Source organism: Chlamydotis macqueenii, chromosome Z (genome assembly GCF_036417535.1).
Source record: "Chlamydotis macqueenii isolate bChlMac1 chromosome Z, bChlMac1.mat, whole genome shotgun sequence".
NCBI classification, from domain to species: domain Eukaryota; kingdom Metazoa; phylum Chordata; class Aves; order Otidiformes; family Otididae; genus Chlamydotis; species Chlamydotis macqueenii.
This window is the reverse complement of record NC_141593.1, coordinates 58,936,808-58,958,752: the sequence shown is the minus strand read 5'-3', so window position 1 is coordinate 58,958,752 and position 21,945 is coordinate 58,936,808. Positions and strand designations below refer to the sequence as shown.

Genomic DNA, 21,945 nt, shown 5'->3' with positions numbered 1-21,945 from the left:
GCTCAGTGACAGGACCAGAGGCAACGGGCACAAATTAGAAAGTAGGAAATTTGTTCTGAATATAAGGAAACACATTTTTAGTGTGAGGATGGTCAAACACCAGAACAGGTTACCCAGAGAGATTCTGGAGTTTCCATCTGTGGAAACATTCAAAACTGAACTGGACACAATCCTGGAAACCCACAGTATTGGAGCCTGCCTGAGTAGGCGGGTTGGACTAGAGAATCTCAAGAATAACCTTCCGACCTAAATAAGCCTGTGATTCAAAGGCAGAGAAAAATCTGCAAGTCAATAGGCCACAGAATCACAGAATGCTTTGGGTTGAAAGGGACCTTTAAAGATCAGTCATAGGCAGGGACATCTTTCACTAGATCAGGTTGCTCAAAGCCCCACCCAATCTGACCTTGAACACTTCCAGTGAAGGGGCATCCACAACTTCTTTGGGCAACCAGTTCCAGGGTCTCATCACTCTCATTGTAAAAAATGTCTTTCTTGTATCCAACCCAAACCCACCTTAGTTCAGTTTAAAACTGTTTCCCCTTGTCCTGTCACTACAGGCCCTGACAAAAAGTCTCTTTCTGACTTTCTTGTAAGCCCCCTCTAACTACCAAAAGGCTACAATAAGGTCTCCCCAGAGCCTTCTTTTCTCCAGGCTGAACAGCCCCAACTCTCTCAGCCGGTCCACACAAGACAGGTGTTCCAGCCCTCTGAATTTGCCTGCTTGTTACAGGAACAACTTGCCTGTAATGTGCTAGGTCAAGCCATGCTATCTGCTGGGAACCAGGTACTACATTAAAAAAATTTCTGCCAAAAACTGAATCCTAACTTAAGGCAATCATCAGTCATCACAGTCTTTAACACATTTTCAAATTTAAAAGAAAATGTATAATGTGTAATTATTAGGTTTTTTAGTTATTAATGAGACAGAAAACCAAAAAGGGTAATTTTGACTCCCTAGGTAAGAAAACCATTTTAAAAACCATAGATCTATATCTCCCCTGCCATAGCTGAATTCTAGGTCACTAGTACTGAACACTGAGCACAACCTGAGTGCAAATCTTCATGAATGACCTTTCTGTAACATAAAGCTTGAGCTCATCTTAAAAGAAGGTGAAATATATATATTTATTTCAAACAGTGAAAATTCTTCTTCCTCTTCAGATGGGATCTATATCTTTAACAAAATGTTCCGCACAGGCAGCACTGTGAATCAGCACTACTTCTTCTAACTGACACAACCAGTGAAGTCTGCTGTTGACTTCTAAGGAAGGTGGATGCTTGTATTGACTTACGTTTCCCTCTTTATGCAAAGAGAAAACCATTCACCAGGTAATCCAGAGATGTTCTGGGTCACTGAAAGAATGAAAGGAGTACAGAAGAATCACGCTGCACAGTGCATCTTGCTGGGAAAGTGGCTACTCATTACTACCCTCCACATTTTTTGACTGACATGAATTAGGCAGAGAAAAAAAAAGGCAGTGTGGGAGGGCAATCATTGCTGTTGAGATTTCTATGCTTTTTTCCTTATGTATAATGTCATAAAATCACACAGACCGTTGCTCCTGTAAAGCTGTGCTCAGTGCACATTCTAGAGACTCTCTGAATGCCTCTAGTCACTCAAACTCCTGTCAGCCCCACCACATGAATCCCTGTACCACACAACCATGCTGTGTGATAGAATCCATACTTTGCCATTCCTCTTCTCTGGGGAGGGGGGGGGGGGGCGGGGAGCGGGGCACTGGGAGACTTGTGAGGAAATTCTCAATAACTATCAATTGATTTTTCCTCTACAGACAAGATTCTTGATTAAAACTACTACCTCACTGATCAGATATCATAAGTAACGTATTTCCTTCATCTTTTCCTTTTGCTTTTGCTAAAATCTGTAAACATTCTGTTCATTGAAGACTTTCTAGATATTTTTTGCTGATTGGATGTATTATTCAGAAGCTGTTAACACTACAAAGACAAGAAGTGCCATCAAACTACACACTTTCCTTCACCAGTAAAACTCAAGTTTAAGAAAACAATCTGCAAAGAAAGCTGTAAAACAAAAAAAAAAACCCGCAAAAGGGACTCCTTGGAGGTACTAACATAATGGTTTTTAAGACTGAAATAAACACTGTAAAAGCCAAAAAGTTACAGAATCAAAATCTAATGGAGTTTTACTGCTTATTTCCAAAGATTCCATACTTCAGTGAATGACTTTCTGAAACTATTGACAACATGGCATTTCACAGGCTTGTTTATGAAGAAAAAATCTGATGCATACTCCTTCAGAGGACTAATTAGAGAAAATGGCACCATAAACTGGAATCAAATGATCTGTTGAAGGATTTGTTATCACTGTATCAGTACATTAATCACTACCTGTACTTTTCTTTTTATGAAAACCTTCAGTCATTTATTATACCAGTGTAACACATTCATTACATTACCATGGTTCTGTTGGACTTTTCTCAAAGGGTTATTCAAAGTCTGATCGGCTTTGTTACTGAAGTTTTTGTTGTTAGTTTAGAAAATAAATCTTTACTGATGAGCATAAGCAGATTTTGCTGCTCTGCTAGTACCAGTTTCACAAGGTATCAACAAGTGAATACTAATCCCAATAGTACATAAATCGTGAGTTTGCTGCATTCTATGAAGGGAAATCTTTAATTACTTTTGTAGGTATACAAACTACATCTTAAATTTAGAAGACTCATCATATGTGTCACTCCTGGGGCTATGTGGCTGAGCCAGCAGACTGAAAAGGAGGCAGTTGCTGTTCCATTGATCCTCTTTGCTTCTAGCTGGCATCTCTTCAGAACTGCTCTTTCACTACTCATCAGGCACCACCTGCACAGACCTCAAAAGCAGACAGCTAAAGAAAACAAGGCAACCCTTGACATACAGCACTCTTTTTGCTCATGCTTCTTGACATTTGTTTACTCTTCGAACTTGTGTATTTACAATGGAACCTGGCATCAGGAATATCTGCCAGATGATCCATCTGAGACTAGCAGAAGACACATATCGTAACACAACTAACAGAACAGAAAATGTAACCCTTCCATCTACCTAATCTTTCTCACTCATAAGCTTTTCTGTTACGCTCCTCCGTCCTGGCTTCTCTCTCTCAGGTTTAATGAAAACCTTAAGGACTCTGAAAACAGTATTTTTTTTTCCCACTAGGAAGTATCCAAATATAACTCTGCTCCCCTCTTTCCCCTGCCTCTTATACAGCCTTCACTTTGTGTGAGTGTTATCATTCAGCTTCTGGATAAAAAGAGGGGAGCCTTCATACTACATCCTATTCCTCTACTTGAAAAGTAAACTAATTCACTTCAGATTACTTTTTGAAAGAGGTGAAAAAGCTCAGGTGCTGCAGGGCACATGTAACACTAAATGTTACGCAGAGAGAAGTACCTAATCCCTAGCACTAGCTAAACCTGAAATTTTATCTTAAGAATGTAATTTCCTCCTAAGGTACACAACTCCTCATGCACTGAGACGAGACACTGGAAACCTAACTCAGGCTTTTGTATTCTGTCACGGCAGCGAAGCATTTCCATCTACGGTCCCTGTGTCCATCTGTGACTTCCACACTGAAGCTGCAGATGGTTCCTCTGTCCCATAGAACTAGTCAAGTTGAAGAAAGCATTACAGGTAGAAATATTAAATTAAAGAAGGCTGGAGCTTCACATGCATTATAGTTTTATCTGGTATCTTAAGGCATTTGTGAAGCGATATAACTCCTGTTAAACCGCAACAAAGCAGCTTCTTCAGCAGATAGTAAGAAAGAACCTAAGAGAAGAGATTCTGTCATCTACATCATACCTGAGTAAAATTCTGGCATTAAAAAAGAAACAAACTCAATTTTCTAATTCCCAGTGTATTGGGTATGCATTTAAGTACTGTTTCAGAACAAAGTGTCACTGGTTTGGATAATTACCTTTAATTAATAAACAATAATACGAACAGCACTGCAAGGTGGACAGTAACAAGGACAAGACTGTTTCTACTGCAACTACATCGTCTCACTAGTTCTGTTCAAATTGCACTGAGTTGAATATGTCATTATTCAATACTTTTTGAGAGCTGCCAGTAATTAAATAAATCAATTAAACACACAAAGGAATGGATGCATATTAGCATATCCTAAATTAAAGTTCAAAATAAAGTCATATCTTTTTTCTGCCTGATCATAAACTTAATAATCTTCTGTAAGTGCTTAATTCTGATTGTGAATAGAACGTAAGTATTTCTCCAGTTGTTAAATGCTATTACTTTACAGATTAACAGTATGGGCAAAAGATATTGAAAGTTACAAAAGAAACGTGACAGCAAAATGGGAAATAAAAAATAATCTTCAGTGTAGGTATATATAAACAGACACTGTAATGCCCATCAGTCCAAGCCACAGAAATTTTCATTTCAATAGAGTTGCTTCTAAATCAAATAAAGAAAATCCACCACATTTCTGTACCTAATCATAACCTAATCTGACTGAGAGTGGATGACAGAACTCTTGAGACTATTAACGCCATTACAATTACCCCCAAGAATGAACCAGCTTATAACGTAGCCCTCCTTTTGTAACGCCATTATAAATCCATCTTTACCGTGTGCTTGCTCAGATTTTTCTATTGATACTGTTGCAGAACAGAATATAAATGCAGTTCAGAGAAATCCAGTTACAGAAATTGGTGCTTGAGCACATTTGTTTGTTATCTTAATCATATACCTTATTTCCAAATGGAATTACTTAAGAAATCCAGAAACTTTACCACATTCTACTTTACTTTTGTCCTCTGGTTTCCCCTAGGAGGGGAAACTAAATTACGTGAACGCCATGGTACTTAGCCAAGCACAATAATTGACTTGGCTCTGCTCCAACAGAGCTTCAGCGCCTCCTGGGAGATAACCCTTTACCAGACATGAGGAGCTACTTTGGCTTTCAAGATTCTCTGCCAAAGAATACCAGGGAGATTACAAGATATCTAAAGGACATGAAGAAACTGCCTCAAGGTGGACACTTCCTGGGAGGAAAGTGAAAGACAAGCAAGAACCCTACTTAGAGCACTCCGGTCAGTACAGGTTGTTTCCACTGCAGGCAAAGGGGTTCCTTGTTCCCTGGCTGGGAGAGGCATTACTGTCTTCTGCAGCCACATCTTCCCAAATATTTTGTTCAATGGTCTTACAATTCTTTACTTATTCTTCTTCGGTAGTTATTGAGCAGCCAGCGCAACAGTGTGTAGCAAGGGCTGTGCAGCTGCAGAGGACCCATTGCCAGCAAGTCTGAGGCTCACCAGCCAGGACTCACTCCACTGACCTCAGCGAGGGAGCAGGGCAGGCTCAGGGGGACAGCCCCAAGTTCAGATGAGTCTAGCCATAGACTCATAGAATCTTAAGGTTGGAAGAGACCTCCAAGGTCACCAAGTTCAATCATCAACCTAACACCACCATGTACTGGAGTGCCACAGTTCTTTGAATACCTCCAGGGATGGTGACTCCATCACTTCCTTGGGCAGCCTGTTCCAGGACCTGACTACTCTTTCAGTAAAGAAGTGTTTCCTAATATCCAGCCTAAACCTCCCGTGATGCAACTTGAAGCCATTTCCTCTCATCCTATCACTTGTTACCTGTGAGAAGAGACCAACACCTACCTCCCTACAACCTCCTTTCAGGTAGCTGTAGAGAGCAACGAGGTCTCTCCTCAGCCTCCTTTTCACTAGACTGAACAATCCCAGTTCCCTCAGCCACTCCTCATAAGACTTCTTCTCCAGACCCCTCACCAGCCTCACTGCCCTTCTCTGGATGCGCTCCAGCAACTCAACGTCCTTCTTGTACTGAGGAGTCTGCAGCGATAAAGCAGATCCAGAGGCAAGCTGAGAAGTCAGCCTGTGGGTTGGGGACAGGGTGAAGGCTAATGAGAGGAACCAGCACCAGACACAGCCCCATGATCTGTGGGCAGGTTCACAGGGACAAGGTGCCAGGGTCAGTCCGGAAGCTGGCTAGGGCTCAGGGACCAGGACCAGACAAACGGCGTGTATGGCCAGGCTGGCCACACAGGGCTGTGACGGCCACAGGAGCTGGGGCTGGGGTGCAGCTGAGTGATACAGCCTCAGCCAAACGCAGCTCCCAGGGGACGGGGTTCGGCCCTGCCTGGGACCTTCATCCCATGTGAGTGAAGCCTCCAGCTGAGGGGTGGAATGAGCAGCTCTCAGCTGCATTATTATATGCTGGTCCCAAGCCCCTGCTGAGCTAGCTATTTACTAATAACATGTTTGGAGTCCTAACACTGTATCTAACCTTGGAGACACTGCTAGATCAACTGCTGGCTAAATACTGAGAATTAAGTTGTCAACTAGGCAATTCATACAGTGGAGAATTTGGTCAGCCTTGATACTGGTACCCGTCCCCAGTGCTCAGGTGCTAGCTTACAGTCATCATACTGAAGGTTCATATAAACAACATTTTGGCAGTGAGTACCTTTCCAGACTTTCTGAAGCTATCCAGGATATTTATAGAATCATAGAATAGTTTGGGCTGGAAGGGACCTTCAAAGGTCATCTAGTTCAACCCCATGCAAGGAGCAGGGAGCAAGAACAGGTTGCTCAGAGCCCCACCTGGCCTGACTTAGAATGTTTCCAGGGATGGGGCATCTACCACCTCTCTGGGCAATCTCTTCCAGTGTTCCACCACTCTCAGTGTAAAAGATGTTTTCCTTATATCAAGTTTGAATCTGCCTCCTTCTAGTTTAAAACCATTACCCCTTGTTCTTCCACAACAGGCCCTACTGAAGAGTTTTTCTGTGTCTTCTCTAGGCCTCCTTTAGGTACTGGAAGGCTGCTGTGAAGATCTCCCCAGAGCCTTCTCTTCTACAGGCTGAACAATCCCAACTGTCTCAGTCTGTCCTCACAGGAGAGGTGCTCCAGCCCTCTCATCATCTTTGTGGCCCTCCTCTGGACTTGGTTGAAAAAAATCTATGTTTGTTTGAACTTGTTTGTTTTCAAGAAATATAAGCATTTTCAAAGAGGAAAGTTTTTTCAAGAGTTAACTTACAAAAAACCTTCCAAACAAATAGTGATTAAAGAAATAAAACCTTCAATGGTGAAAAAGAATACATCAAAAATAACCAGAAATTTCTATTTCTACTTGGAAGAGAAAGTATTCTGGATACAGAAGATGTTAGTAAGTTTCACAGGTCTGATAAGTTTCAAGCCTTGAGCAATCAGCAGAGAATCACTAATGCATGGGCTCTTTCTTCAGTGGAGATGCAGGTAAAAAGCTCTTTCTTCAGCTGTGTGCAAGGCCACTGAGGCCACACTATGAATAGCAGATGGTTGCTGTACAAGATGCATTTTTATTTTTCTGAGCTTCGAGACCAAAATCTTATCACTATTACCCTAAATTTCTTCCTAGCATGTAAGCTGAAGTCTGAGGTGCAGTCTTCCTCCTGCCTACCTCCCTTCATTAGCAGAAACCACATCAAAGAAACACAAATTATTATGCCAGGAAGAAAGCTTACAAATTGGTTGCAGTAAATTATAACAGCTTTCAATAAAATTGAAAACATAGCTCAGAATGAATACTTAGTGTTCAAATTCCCCTACCATTATTTTTCTGTAATTTTCAGTAACAATTTTAATCATGAAGAAGTCTAAAATGCTGCTTTTTCAAATTGACAACCAGTATTAAGGCAATTAGATACTAAACATTTTAAAAACAGGCATTTTGGCAATTAGGTATGAATTTATAAGCCTCAGCTTAAACACTTAGTTTTGAAAATCCTACCAGTTCTGGTAGGATAAAGAAAAAGGGAAAAAAAGAAATATCACCTGTGCTTCTATTCAGTTTCAGAGCACCATCAAACAAAACCAAGACTCTTACTCAGACTTCAAAGCAAGATTTGTGAAAGAGGAAGAGTGAGCAAATCCTGATCAGGTTTCCTCACAGTATGAGTATGTAAGACTTCCATGTTACCATCACTGCTACTTACTTATCTCATGTTCTCTGTCGCATTATTTACTGCAGCTAGTTCAGACTACATCAAGATCATAAAGCTAGACACCATCATACTCACGAAGGCAGGATTTATAGGAAATTCTGCCACTGCTTTCCATCTCAACAGTAGATGTAACGAAAGGAAAAAAGGCTAAAAACCTCAAGAAATCGGAAACTTTAATTGATTTAGGGAGCACCAAAATGACTCAACCAAAAGGAAAACATATTGCTTTAAACAAACTGAAAACATGAGACTTCCCAGCCTAAGAATCTATCTGAACACACCACAGGGAATTTACCAAAAGCCTAAATATCCCTCTCCTTTCCCCCACTTCAGTAAATTCTTCATTAACATTCCTCTGAAAAACCCCGTAAAATAGAGGAATATTGTCAGCATCTCATGAGTATGGTATATAAACACACATTATGCCCGTTTCTTCATGTTCTAAGGAGAAAAAAATGCATTCAGAAAAATATTTTTGAAAAGTATTTGCTCTCGTTCTTCCAAATGAAATAGAAAATATCAATAATATGAATTGTTGCAGCTAAGAGCAATTTTTCCACAATAACAATAATGCAAAGTCTATCTTTCATTTTCAGTATTAAGGATAATAAGAATGAGATTATTTCTAATGGCTGAGAAAATAATAATCACAGATAATTTTTCATCACTTATCAGAACCTGTTGAATCAGAGAAAAACAGGAAAGCCAGTAACAGTTGTGTACATGTGGATAGGGCCTATCAATGTGGAAATGAGAAACGATCTTCTTAGAGAAGTACTATTTTCGACACCACCGATGCCTGTAGATCTAATGTGCATATCAATTTCATGAATCATAAACTATGTGTCTCAAGTCCTTCAGATTAAGTACAGAAATAAAGGTAGCTACTGGAAAAGATTTTTCATAACAAGTGAGTTTTACAAGAGGGGTTTTGAAAAACCCCACTGACAAGTTATTTAAAACTGTTTCTAGAATAAAGATTGATGAACTGTAAAAATCGTTACAGAAGCTGTTTCGCATTATTATCAGCACTGTATTAAGCCACACTGATGAAGCTCAGTGTGAGCTGTAAAAGAGAATAATAGTGCAGATAGGTTTAACTCCTTGGAAAAAGTACTATTTCATTTGACTTGTTATTGTTCCATAAAAAACCACTGTGAAGTTCAATCCTTCTGCTAAACCAAATTCTAAATGGCCATAAACCAAGAGGATAGAATTGAGATTTGCAAAAGCTACTATGCAGGGTATGAACTGCAGAAGTGACCTCAGACTAACTGCACAGCTTTTCCTTCAGCATTCTTTCTTGACAATCAATAGATAAAATGACTGTAGAAGTCAACATACAAAACTAGTTTTCTCCACTGTTTTTTGAAGTATGTGCAGTATTTCCCTAAGTTTTTACTCTCTAATTCATCAAAGAACTAGCAAGATGCTGAAGATTTTTCAGGAAAAAGACAGGAAATAAAGAAAAATAAAGGAGAAAAAAAACTGAGAAAGAACAAGGTATAGAATGTTAAATTCTTAAGCACAGGAAAATAAAAGTCCAGTTTATGTCAAAACTAATTATATTTTAAACACATTAAGGAAACTTAGAGCATTCCTCTCTACTTAATATAGTAAATTCAGCTCCCAAACCGAAGTACTCTGAATCACCGGTTAACCAAATATATGCAAACAGAGAAATTATCTGCTTTCTGTCAGATATGCTCTCCAAGAACAGTGACAGTCTTCTGTCACTCACGCTCAAAGGCAAACAAAACTGTGTGATAACGTAGCTTTTCATTTAAACATTCAGTATGATTTAAAGAGAGAGGAATGCAAAATCACAGTCATATTATGCATGCCTGCATAAATACACTCAAATTGTTAAAATAGGCTAAAATATCTTCACGTATGTATAAACACATTTTTACTTCCACTCATGTGCATGAAGAGGTATGTTACAGCTGGGGCCGGGGGACTACAGATGTGCATAAAAATGTCCAAGAGAGTCTCCATGGACTATATAAGATACTAAGCCACATGCTTAGCTCCATCCTGACTTAACTTCAAAACACCCAGCTGTTTCCAGATAGATGGTTTGTTTTCCCCAGGAGATAAAACATTTAACTCATTATTTGGCAACATCCACACACTAAGGTATACTCTCTGCTAGACTGTTCTCTTGTGTATCCAACAGTCCCTCCAAAACAATTTCTACATTATAGTGGTTAGTATGCAATACCTTTCAAAGAGGTGTCATTCCACATTAGAGCTTCCACCAAAGTACGATTTTGTTCAAAACAAAAGCCTGAGATCCTTCATCCTATCTCTTCCTATCCATATATGTTTATTTTGCATTGGCTTTAATAATCTTCAGGTGACAGGTTAAAACCACTGAAATGGAACAGAATTAACCTGGCAAAATTTCAAATAAACTTCTATATAAGCTTAATTTGTGATCAGGAAAAAAAGCAAAGTCACATAGAAAGGAAAAGGGAGTGACAACACCCACCCCCCGCTAACATACACACCTTTTTGGCACCAGCAACCTGTTTATTTGACTCAGCTATAACAAAAAAAGCAGCCTTAATTTACGAGATATTTTTCAGTGTGAATATCAGTAAGCTCCACCTGCATTCCAAGCGAGACAGATGATGGCTTTGAATCAGAAGTCATGCAACATTACATAAATGCCAGCAGTTTCAATGAAGCATATTGCATTAAGTTTCTTAACACTGGATACAAATTGTTCTCTAACAAGATATTGGTAGCTTATCATATACCATTAACTCATTATTCAAAACAGCAAAAGCACTGGGAAGTCTCTGGTGGCAGAAAAAAAGCCAGTGAATGAAGGACACACAAAGGGAAGTGGTACAGACACAAGTGGTTCTGCTAAATATTAGCAACTTCTATCATTACTTACGCACTCTTCTGAATGTGGTATTAAGCAAATATATTTTTTCTCCTGTATTAATGACTTGAGAAAATTTTCCTGTGTGGTCTCTTGCAACCTACTTTTTGTTGCATTTTACTTTATCCTTTGTATCTTTTTCTAAAACTCAGAAGTCTGAAAATTAATTACGCAGTGTTCTCCTCAATGTGTCAGAACTCCTTTTGAACAAACAGGCCTACAATTAAGCAAACAATTTTATTATTCGTACTTCTTAATTTAAAATCTGAACACAGGTGAGATAAGGGGGAAACACCAATGCCTACCATTTAACTTCTTTACCTTGCTTTTATTACTTGAAAAGTACTATAAGTCTACGTGTTTTTCTGCTGGTCATTCAATAAAACACTCTAACCTAGAAAGAATTATCCCCTTTCACTTCATTCATTTGTAGAAAAGAAATCCATTGAAAGTAGCGTTTTAACATTCACAAGCACATGACCTCACAGAGCTCTAGTCCTTCAATTGTTCATGTCTCTGTTGCACTGGGGAGCCCAGCAGTGCACGCAGTACTCCAGGTGTGGCCTCACCAGTGCTGAGTGGAAGGGAAGGACCACCTCCCTCGATCTGCTGGCAGTACTTTGTTTAACGCAGTCCACGAGCCGCCTTCTTTGCCGCAAGGTGCATGTTCAACGCTTGGTCTGCACCAGGACCCCCAGCCCTTTTCTGCCAAGCTGCTCTCCAGCTGGGCAGCCCCCACTAGGTACCGCTGCCTCGGGTTGTTCCTGCCCTGTTGCGGGACTTTGCACTTCCCCTTGCTGAACTGCATGAGGTTCCTGTCAGCCTGTTTCTCCAGCCTGTCCAGGTCCCTCTGGATAGCAGCATGACCCTCTGCCCTATCAGCCCCTCCTCCCAGTTTGGTGTCATCACCAAACTTGCTGAGGGTGCATTCTGCCCCATCATCTAGTTCATTAATGAAGATGTTCAACAGGATTGGACCCAGTATTGACACCTGAGGTATACTGGAAGTTACTGGCCTCCAAAGAGTTTACACCTCTGATTACCTTCCTCTGGGGGTGATCTTGAGCTTATGTACTTATTTACTATGTAAATCAGTGGCAAATCTTTTAGGATTCCAACTGACTGAAAGGACAGAATTCGTAACAACAGTTACTTCATTATGAACGGATAATGAGATCCATGCATTACCCTAAATAGCACACTGAATATAGCATTTATACAAACAAGGCATTCTGAAGTCCTACCTAATCCGGCCCCTGAGTTCCTCCATAATCCATATTTAAGTACCGCTCTCAAACAGATCCATCTTCTTGAGAATTCTTGCAATCCTGGGTTGCATCAAAAGAAGCGTGGCCAGCAGGTCGAGGGAGGTGATTATCCCCCTTTACTCTGCCCTGGTGAGACCCCAACTGGAGTACTGTGTCCAGCTGTGGAGCCCCCAACATAAGAAGGACAAGGACCAGTTGGAGAGGGTCCAGAGGAGGGCCACAAAGATGATGAGAGGGCTGGAGCACCTCTCCTCTGAGGCCAGGCTGAGAGAATTGGGGCTGTTCAGCCTGGAGAAGAGGAGGCTCTGGGGAGACCTGATAGCGGTCTTCCAGTACCTCAGGGGGGCCTACAAGAAAGATAGGGAGAGGCTGTTCAGTAGGGCCTGTTGCAACAGGACAAGGGGTAATGGTTTCAAAACAGAGGGAGGTAGATTTAGATTGGATATTAGGAAAAAAATTTTTACAATGAGGGTTGTAGAACACTGGCACAGGTTGCCCAGAGAGGTGGTGCATGCCCCATCCCTGGAAACGTTCAAGGCCAGGTTAGATAAGCAACCTGATCTAGTTGGGGATGTCCCTGCTCCTTGCAGGGGGGTTTGACTAGATAACCTTTGAAGGTCCCTTCCAACTCTAACCATTCTATGATTCTATAAATAATTTATCTCAGGATCCATCTCCTGTTTCATAAATTTTGAGGTTTTTTAGTACTTCCTGCCGTTTCAGTTGTGTTTGAGATAATTCCTTTTGCTCCATTTGCATCCCACACAGCAATATGGCCCTTCATGACTTTTTATATGAATATACAGAAACCAGGAATGCACATGCAGATGAGATGCCCATTTAATATTTGTAGGACAGAGATTTTTAAGACATTGCTCAAAAGTTATCCTTTGTTTGCTAGAAAGGAAATCATATACTTGAAAAAATATTATTTTTCTAGGTTTGAGCATAACCCTTTAAGAGTGTTATATTCCATTTTTATTCTAAAACTGATCACGAAAAGAAATACCATAAAGACAAGACTGAACCAGAAACACTCATTAGAGCAGATTTTTAAAGCTACAATCTTTAGAAAAAAGCTACAGAAAACTTTGGTCACTGGATATAAAAAAATCTTTGTTACCCTTTTGTTCAGGTAGCCTCATGTCTCTCTGTCATTGCAACATTTTTTCAAAAATTTTTGAGAAAATGATCCTCTAAATTAAAAAAAAGTCAAGATATCTGAAATTATAGACAAATTTGGTTTAGTATTTTGTTAGCACAAAGAGAAAATTAGTCTCCTTTTTCCCTTTCTTATTAGGATGTGACACCCTGACAAGTACAGGCCACCACTATAGAAGATGTATTCCTTTTGTTACCTGACAAAAATATTGCAACCCTCTCTGCTAAAAATTCTTAAAAGTAAATCCTGAAACACATCTAAGTTCTAAGGAAATAGGAACATAATTGAAATACTTCTCTAGTATTAAGACAGAAAACTCTGTTATCGAATATCAATAGCTGCAGGCTCTTCTTCAGATTCCAGAATTAAACTGAAGAATGAACGGAAAATCTGCCTAAATTCTCCTATTATACTGAAAAAATATTGTCAATTTTCCTAACATACGAATCACAGGCCTTCTGTAAGATCATAACAACACTGAACGGCAAATAAATGGCAAAAGATTAATTTCATGCTTATGCAATACAGTCATTTGCTGTAAGTACATCTTTTAATGTATTATAAATCCTCTCTTCTCATTGTGGATTTAATTTCCTTAAAGAAAATAAAAGATAGTCTTTAACATTTAAAAATGCATGCATCAGACTAGATTAGACTTAATAACAGAATCATAGAATAGCTTGGGTTGGAAGAGACCTTCAAAGGTCATCTAGTCCAACCCCCCTGCAAGGAGCAGGGACATCTCCAACCAGATCAGGTTTGTCAGAGCCCCCTCCAACCTGGCCTTGAATGTTTCCAGGGATGGGGCATCTACCACCTCTCTGGGCAACCTGTTCCAGTGCTTCATCACTCTAATTGTAAAAAATTTCCTCCTTACAGCAAGTACGAATCTACCTCCATCTATTTAAAAACCATTATCCCTTGTCCTCTCAGAACAAGCCCTGCTAAAGAATTTCTCTCCATCTTTCTTATAAGCCCCATTTAGGTATTTGAAGACTGCTACATAAGGTCTCCCTGGAGAAGGAGGGCATGAGAATTACAGCTTTGGGCCAAAAATCAATAGAGACCATGACCACCAAGTGCTTCTCGGCACCCCTACAAGCTAAACCAGAATACCAGATACATGGATACCATACAGGTAATTCACAGTGGGATCCTGTTTGGAGCTACAAACCTAGCCTAGGTAAAACTGTGATAACTGAATTGCTCACTGCTATAGCCTGCTTCTTCCTCTCAGCTGAGATTTCTGCTCGTAAAGAGCTGTCCTCAGGTCAAACAAATGCAAGATGATCTTCCCAAAAGGCAGCACCAATTACTGTAGTTGTTTCGCTTTTCAGTGCCTTAATTCTTTCCTGTCACAAGAAGAGAATCTCTAATTGAGTGACAAGAGTACTTGTACTTGAAAGTCTCCTTGCTAAGTCCTTTGCTTCTCTCTAACTTCCCTCAGCAGGCCTAAGAAGGCTTTCCTGAAAGCAAGGCTATTTAGCAACCTCCTTCAATTCCTCCATGTCAGCCTTGTTGGCCTGAGAAACATGTGCTGCCTGCACCACGAGCACACAATGAGCAACAATGAACTTCAGCTTAGTTTTGTAAAATAAAGCAACACCAAACAAAACACTTGCAAAAACAACCAAACTAAGCGGAGTCAAAAATCAGGAAAACAACTTTTGGTTAGCTTTGCATGGATCAGTGTATGTTAACTAATTGTTAAAGGAGACAGTATTAGTTCTGTGATACTACTAAGAAACTGAAACACAGAGCAGATAGATTGTTTATGCTTCCCATTTTGAAAGCCGAGCTTAAAGACTTCTAAATACAAACTACAGCTCAAATTGGTTCAGTGACTGAAAAATCTGGGTCATGTCAGATTTCTGTGAGTGCATTTTAATGAAAATAACCTCTCTGCTTTTATCTTGTCACATAAATTTATATTTATTCATCAGTTCTTTCCATGTTTAAGTCATTAACAGACTCACATCTTGCAAGATGGCACCAGATGCACACAGAATTCTCATGCCATTTGCAAACTTATTCATCAACATTAGAACCAGTACTACAACATACATCTTTTTTTTTTTCTTTTAACACTTTCATCCATCTCACTCAACATTATTTACAGTTCATCATTTTCCCATGCACAGAAAACGTTTGAGGTCATATCACAGGCTTGTTTGTCACATCAAAACAGATCTGGAATCTTAAAATGAAAGCTACTGGCAACAAATACATAGGCCAACTCTTCTGCCAAAGCAGCAGTTTATTTTTTTTCATGACCTCAGAACTTGAAATTACTACAGAGGAGCCAAAGACTAGGACTATATTAGAACTAGTGAAATAGTAGCAGATCTCCAGAGTGAAACAGTTGGTGCTGAGGACCTGAAACACATATGGGGAGGAAAAGCATTATTTCAGACTAGATCTGTCCTGGCTCTGAACTGTCCCTGTCTGACTGTCCCTCTCATCTGCAGTTGTGCATCTTCCTATTTCGTTTCAGCTGAAAGGAGCACAGTTTTAATCCTTGGAGACAACTCAATGATGGAAGCATAGCATCCTAAGCGGCACTGAGCAGATTTTCTTCAAAGGTGTATTTCTGATCAAAGTGAAAACATTAATGCAGATGTATCCAAATAAAAATGGTATTCCTTATTGCCTTGATGATTCTTTACTAGTAGTCAAACTAAAGCATATCCACAACTTAATACAGATTTCTTAAACGTCAAAAATGTATTTCAGAAAATTTAAACACCTACACAATATGAGATTAAAGATGTTAGAAAGTTAAAATATATTTAATATGGTTAAAATAGGATTTCTACTAATAAAGTCCTTGGGTATGCACTGAGGTTACTCAGAGTTTTTATGTACCAGTCATTCAATCAATAATAAATTGAAGAATGTACAGTCCATTTTTTCTAAAAGATTATAAATAAATATGAGAGACTTTTTCATTAAAGAAATCACTTGCAGATATCTTTTTAATGCCCTCAGTTTTTCTAATTTATATTCTATTATTACAGTATCATTAAAATTCCAAGCAGGCAGATTTGGTCTACATGAAATGGGACATGGGACAGGCCTTTTGTGGCACAATTAAGAGTGTTCCTTTCAAGGGCAACATCACAGAAGGTGAATGCTAATTTTACTAATATAGTAAAGTAGGATGAATGACTATGGGAAGGAAGGAAAGCAAAACCAAAATAAATAGCATAATTTTTTTTTCTGTGAAGTTCTCTGTCATATTTAACTTTCACTTTCTAAGTAGGTTATTACAGGCAGAATTTGCATAAAAGTATTAAAGATTGCATTAAATGTCAAAGACTGCTTTGCAGCTTTAATATGAACAAAGAAAAACAGTCTCTGCAGATGTCAAATGATTTTTAAGGAAATGATCAAACATATTCTGATAATAGCACACAATGCATAAAATACCCCCAACACCAGGTGCCAGAGTGCATATGCTATTTCTGAAAATAACTTAAAACGTCTCCACTTCGCCCTGAGAAAGCCAGAGCTCCATGCCAATTACAAAGGAAAGCTCAGAACATGTTTTCTTAGTTCTGAAATACTTTTTTTTCCAACAACTAGGTTTTATCAGATGGGAGAACAAAAATCATCATAAAATCGTAGCTCAGACTGAAAGGTACTACAAAACAAAACAATTTAAATAGCTAACTTGTTGCTGTCTCACTTGGTTTAAATCCCTGGTCATGAAGCACTAAATATACTATAGATCGGTTTTAGTCTCCAAAAAGTGTAAGTAGCTATCAGACACTGATATAATATATCAAAAATTCTTGAAAGCCTGCATACAATATATGTAATATATGTATATTTTAAAACCTACACAATAAAGTTGCCTATCACCCAATATTCTTCTTAGTACTAACAGTCTGTATTACCATGGACATACTTCCCATGAGTTCATGTAACCTAAAGTTGAAAAGTTCATCAGTCGTAAAATAAATACTATGGTATATGAAGACTGATGTACACTAGCACAAAGCAAGTCATAAGACAAAATAAATGGAGCCTATGTGACTGGATTTTATGGACAGATGCAGATTACTTGCAGGACTTTGGGAAATCTGAGTAGCCAAAGTACTTTTTCACTGCAGCTCAAATCAGCTACCAATTGGTCATAAAACTAGGATGATCCCAGAGGAAATGCTAGTATTTGTACTAATTTTAGTTCATGTTAAGACTAACTCAAATGAACAAGTCCAGAGAGGAATGGGCCCATTTCATTTTCATCCTGAAAACAAGAAAAACAAAACACCGACTTTGCACCCAGTGACAGTAAAAAAGCTAAAAAATGTCTTAAAAATTGTTCTCCATCACTTTGTAAGGAGGTTAAGATACATCTGAATGTAGCAGTAGTGGTATGGATTCAAGTCCTGGAAAGACCCACCACACAGTCATACGTATCTGCATGGTTATCATCTGGGACTTTAGAGTATCCCTGCGTGCATTTACACCCCAAAGGAATGAAATCAAGTAGAGTAATGTAGAAATTATCAGGAAAGTAATTTGGGACCATATTTCTCCCATAGTATAGGTACTAGAAAAATTATTTGACTCTACATAGTTACACAAAACTATGCACAAATTAAAACTTAACTTTATTTTTAAAAAGATAGCAAAAGGAAACAAAAATGTCAAGAATGTGGAAAATCCCTATCTTCAAAGTAAACAACAGACAATGAAGAGTTAATGTTTTCCTGTTTAAACTTAACAGATAATAATTAATAATAAGCTTTGTTATCATTTAGTATCTAGTAACGTACTGTACTATAGTTTCACATTTGCTAAAACAGGACTGCTCTCACAGTATGTACATTATACAAAGGGAGAAAAAAAGGCAGGAAACAGAGCACTAAGTTTTTAATACAAATTAAGTATTATAAAAACCAAAAATTTGCAAACAGATAAAAAAATATTTCATTTTGACCGCCCTTTATTTTTAGCTTAAACAGTTTATATCAGAATACAATTATTCACACATCAAAAACAATATCCTACATTTTTTGATAAGTTCCACAAAGAATTTAAGCAGTATTTTATGTTCAACTAAGTGTCAATTTGGTAATCAGCAAGATATTAAGACAAAATGTGTATTAACAAAGCCCCATTCTTTAAATTTTAAAATTATATATAGTAGGTAAGCATAGATAAGTGTAAAAAAAAAAACCACATTAACTTTGAGAAAGGGAATATGCTTTAACTTCTTAGCATTATTATCAGAAAAGAACAAGGACCTTGGAGTAGGAAACTAAATCTGAAATATAAATTGTTATTCTTCCTAAAATTTTGTAGAACAGAACACAGAAGGTGCTTTACAAATGCTTGTAACTAGTCTTTTTTTTTTTTTTAAAAAAAAAAAAAGGCATAAATGGTTTATTCATAGTTAAAATGCAAAGATTTAAGTGGAAAATAGTTGGTTTATGAAAAAAATATCAAGCAGATACTAACTGCAAAACCGCTGGAAGAAGTCAAGGAGACTCTTAAGCTTTCTAAACAGTGATATAGTTTAATATTTCCATCCCTTTTCATTTCCCTTCTGAAAGACTTTCTGAAATAGCTTACTGATTAAAAAGGAATTTTAATTTAAAATTTGCAATGATACTGGATGGACAGTACCCTTTTCTGTGTCTCTGTAACTTATATCTGAGATACAAAATAGATAGAAAATGGAGTTGTCATAATTCTTCTAAATTTCATGAGAATTTTATCACTTAAAGAACACCATTTTATAAAAAAAAATTTCTTCATCATAACTTTACGGGCAATGAACTAGTACTTTCAACCACTTAGCAGTGAAATCCAAATGGGAAACCAAAAAGAAAAACAGGAGGATATTTTGTGAGATGTTGAATGTCACTCTTTCAAAATAGTAAAGGTTTATTATAAGAATCAGGATAGAGCATTATTTCAAATGAATGTGTTTCACAGAGCAAAAAAGGCTGGAAAACCTCAGAAAAAGAGAGTCACAAAACGACTAAGAATGAAAAATCTTCTGAGAAGCTGCACAGGAGCATATTTTAAATAACAGCACAAAGTCCCCAAATTCTTCTCAGTTAAACAGTTTTTGAAATGTATGCATTACCTTAACAACAGGATTCAGCAGAACAACACCTGATTTCTTTGTAATAACTTGCTTTGTTGTGTAATGATGTTCTATGAGCTGAGGAATAGTTGGAAACCCAGTTCCTTCAAAACGATACTGATTCTGTATGGAGGTAAAAGGAAATAATTGTTTCTCTACAAGTAATACCTTGAACAAGAACCTGCAAAAGTGCATCATCAAACTACTCTCACTAGTAACAAACAAAGAAATGTTTGGTTTTACAGAATTACATTTCTTTCCTGATCTATTTAATACTTAAAACTCTGACATAGTGAAATAAAAATATTATAAACCAGAGAAAACAACACTAACTTCCTAATTACTTGAAGTTCTAAGAATGACAGAAAAAAAAACTAAAAAATAAACATCTGATAATAAAATAAGCAGGAGATAAATAATACTCTTACTCAGTTCTTATTGCAATTACAATGTTTGAGAAAATTAACAAATCCCTGGCACAGTGTATATGATACATCATTGGTCTTTAACAAGGAGTATACAAAAGAAGAGTCTACAGCAGTTAAAAACAAAGGCAGGTCAGGCACATAACTCAGAGAAGCTGAGTAAGACAAAATTCCTCCTCTCATCACTTCATTAATTTATTTCTTTTTATATGCATAATTGAACACAATGGAAACAATTAAATCTCTCATTATTTAGAAGCATATAACATTTTCCTAGCAAAGACTGCTATGACATTCTTGTATGACTACTATGTCATTCTTTCAGGTGTTATGGGGAAAAAATGTATTTTCATTGGTTATCTTTACCCATACACTTGATGGCGAAAAAAAAAGTAAAGACGTATGTATTTCATCCTTTTGAATGTCTTCAATTAAACACTGCAGCTGACTGGGAAAAAGGATAAAGTCTTGTGTGTATACAAGACTCAGCATCTACAGTTAGAGAACTTTTCCCCCAAGAGAGGAACTTGCATAAGCTAGCCTGACAATGGTAACAGTAAAAAAGTACTGCAATTAAAAATTCAAAGCATAGATGTTGATTCAAGTTCATTTACACAACTGGGCAATGAAAACCTTTACCACTGGCATGCAGACTTTTTTTCTTTCTAGCCCTCAGTGTTAAATTCTTTGCACAATGCATTTTAAGTTTCTCTTCCCTCTCTTCCTTAATTTCCTGAAATGTGCTATCCTGTTAGTAAAGAAGAGCTTGGTCATGTCATCTAGTTTTAACATTCCTGGTTCACTATCACAGAAATTATTTTATAGTCTAAAAACTTTTTGTTGTTTATTTTGTTGTTCAACTTCATTCACTTATTAAGTAGTGATTGAACTTTGATTGACCAGTAACACTAGCTCCCATTCCTTTCAAATAAGCTCCTTCATATTTTTGTGCTGATGATACAAAAAATCTGATGTCCTAAAAGTCTCCCTAGCACTATAATCAGTACTGCCTATTATTTCCCCATCTCTTGACACAGCCGCGCATCCATCTACTGCCATCTATGTAAGACCTTCAGAGCAGACAGCGTTCTTCGGTTCTGTGTATTTACACAGGATCCTGACCATTATTAAGAACGTGAACAAACAATAATTTTAAAATAGCATAGCCTCAAATATCAGTAGTGAAAAACGACAGTGTCTTGAATGAATTTTGATGCTTAAAGCCAAACAACTAACTCATTTATCACACACAGAGTTTTACTAAGATTAGCCTTTAAAATAATGGTAAAATCAGAGAGAAAACACCTACGCAACTAAAGGATCGTTGCTGAAACAGGTATATGTCCCATTCTGCCCTTCAGTATTTGCTTCAGAAGAAAATTCTTATATGGAGGCCAAGTTTGGTCTTCATACAGGTACCTATCAGTGATCCAAGGGTGTGATTTGACCCATCATGGAGACCTGATTCCACATTGTTCATACCAATATAAACTCTCATTAATACAATCCCTCTTGTCACATGACTTTAACAATCCCATCATCCACTAAGTCCTTTTTAGAGTTTAATAACCTTTTCTCTTTTTACAATTGTTTCTTTCACAATAAATGCAGAAAATTCACCCCACAGAAATGCATTAGGAGTCCTGCATATCTTTTAAGAAAAAGTTTTAACTTCCATGATTGTCAAGAAAATCTGTCTCTAAGGAATTCCAAGAGCAGATTAACATAATGCCCTATTACCAAATGTCCAAGTGAACAGATCTAGTGGCCTGACGATGACTGGACTGTCCAAGCTATGCAATACTAAACCATATCAATCTTACATTTCAAATTTAATTCTTAATAGATCATAGTGAAATTACAGAAATAAAGATAGCTTTTTAATTTTTTGGTGGAAAAAAAACAATACAAAAAAGAGTCAGCCTAAATATGAGTCACCTCAAAGTAATACTTGTAAAAAAACTCCTCTATTTTAATTGATTTGAAAGTCCAATGGACATTTTTTGAAGATCTACTTGCCACATACAATGATTTGCACAAAAACTATTTCAGCCACACCAAGTATACAATGTGCATTTATTTCTGCTGGGTTGGGATC

At 37.8% G+C, this 21,945-nt stretch overlaps 1 protein-coding gene across 4 annotated transcripts in view; it reads right to left on the bottom strand.

The window, feature by feature from the left end:
• The window catches only part of FER (FER tyrosine kinase), a 180,661-nt gene that overhangs the window by 69,902 nt on the left and 88,814 nt on the right, over positions 1–21,945 (bottom strand). For 3 of the 4 annotated variants that reach the window (XM_086770908.1, XM_086770911.1, XM_086770910.1), the window contains exon 13: positions 19,423–19,545. The exons of the other annotated variant lie outside the window; for it this stretch is intronic. In XM_086770908.1, coding sequence (XP_086627034.1) covers positions 19,423–19,545 — 123 coding nt within the window. The remainder of the gene's footprint in view (positions 1–19,422; positions 19,546–21,945) is intronic. 4 annotated transcript variants of the gene reach the window in all.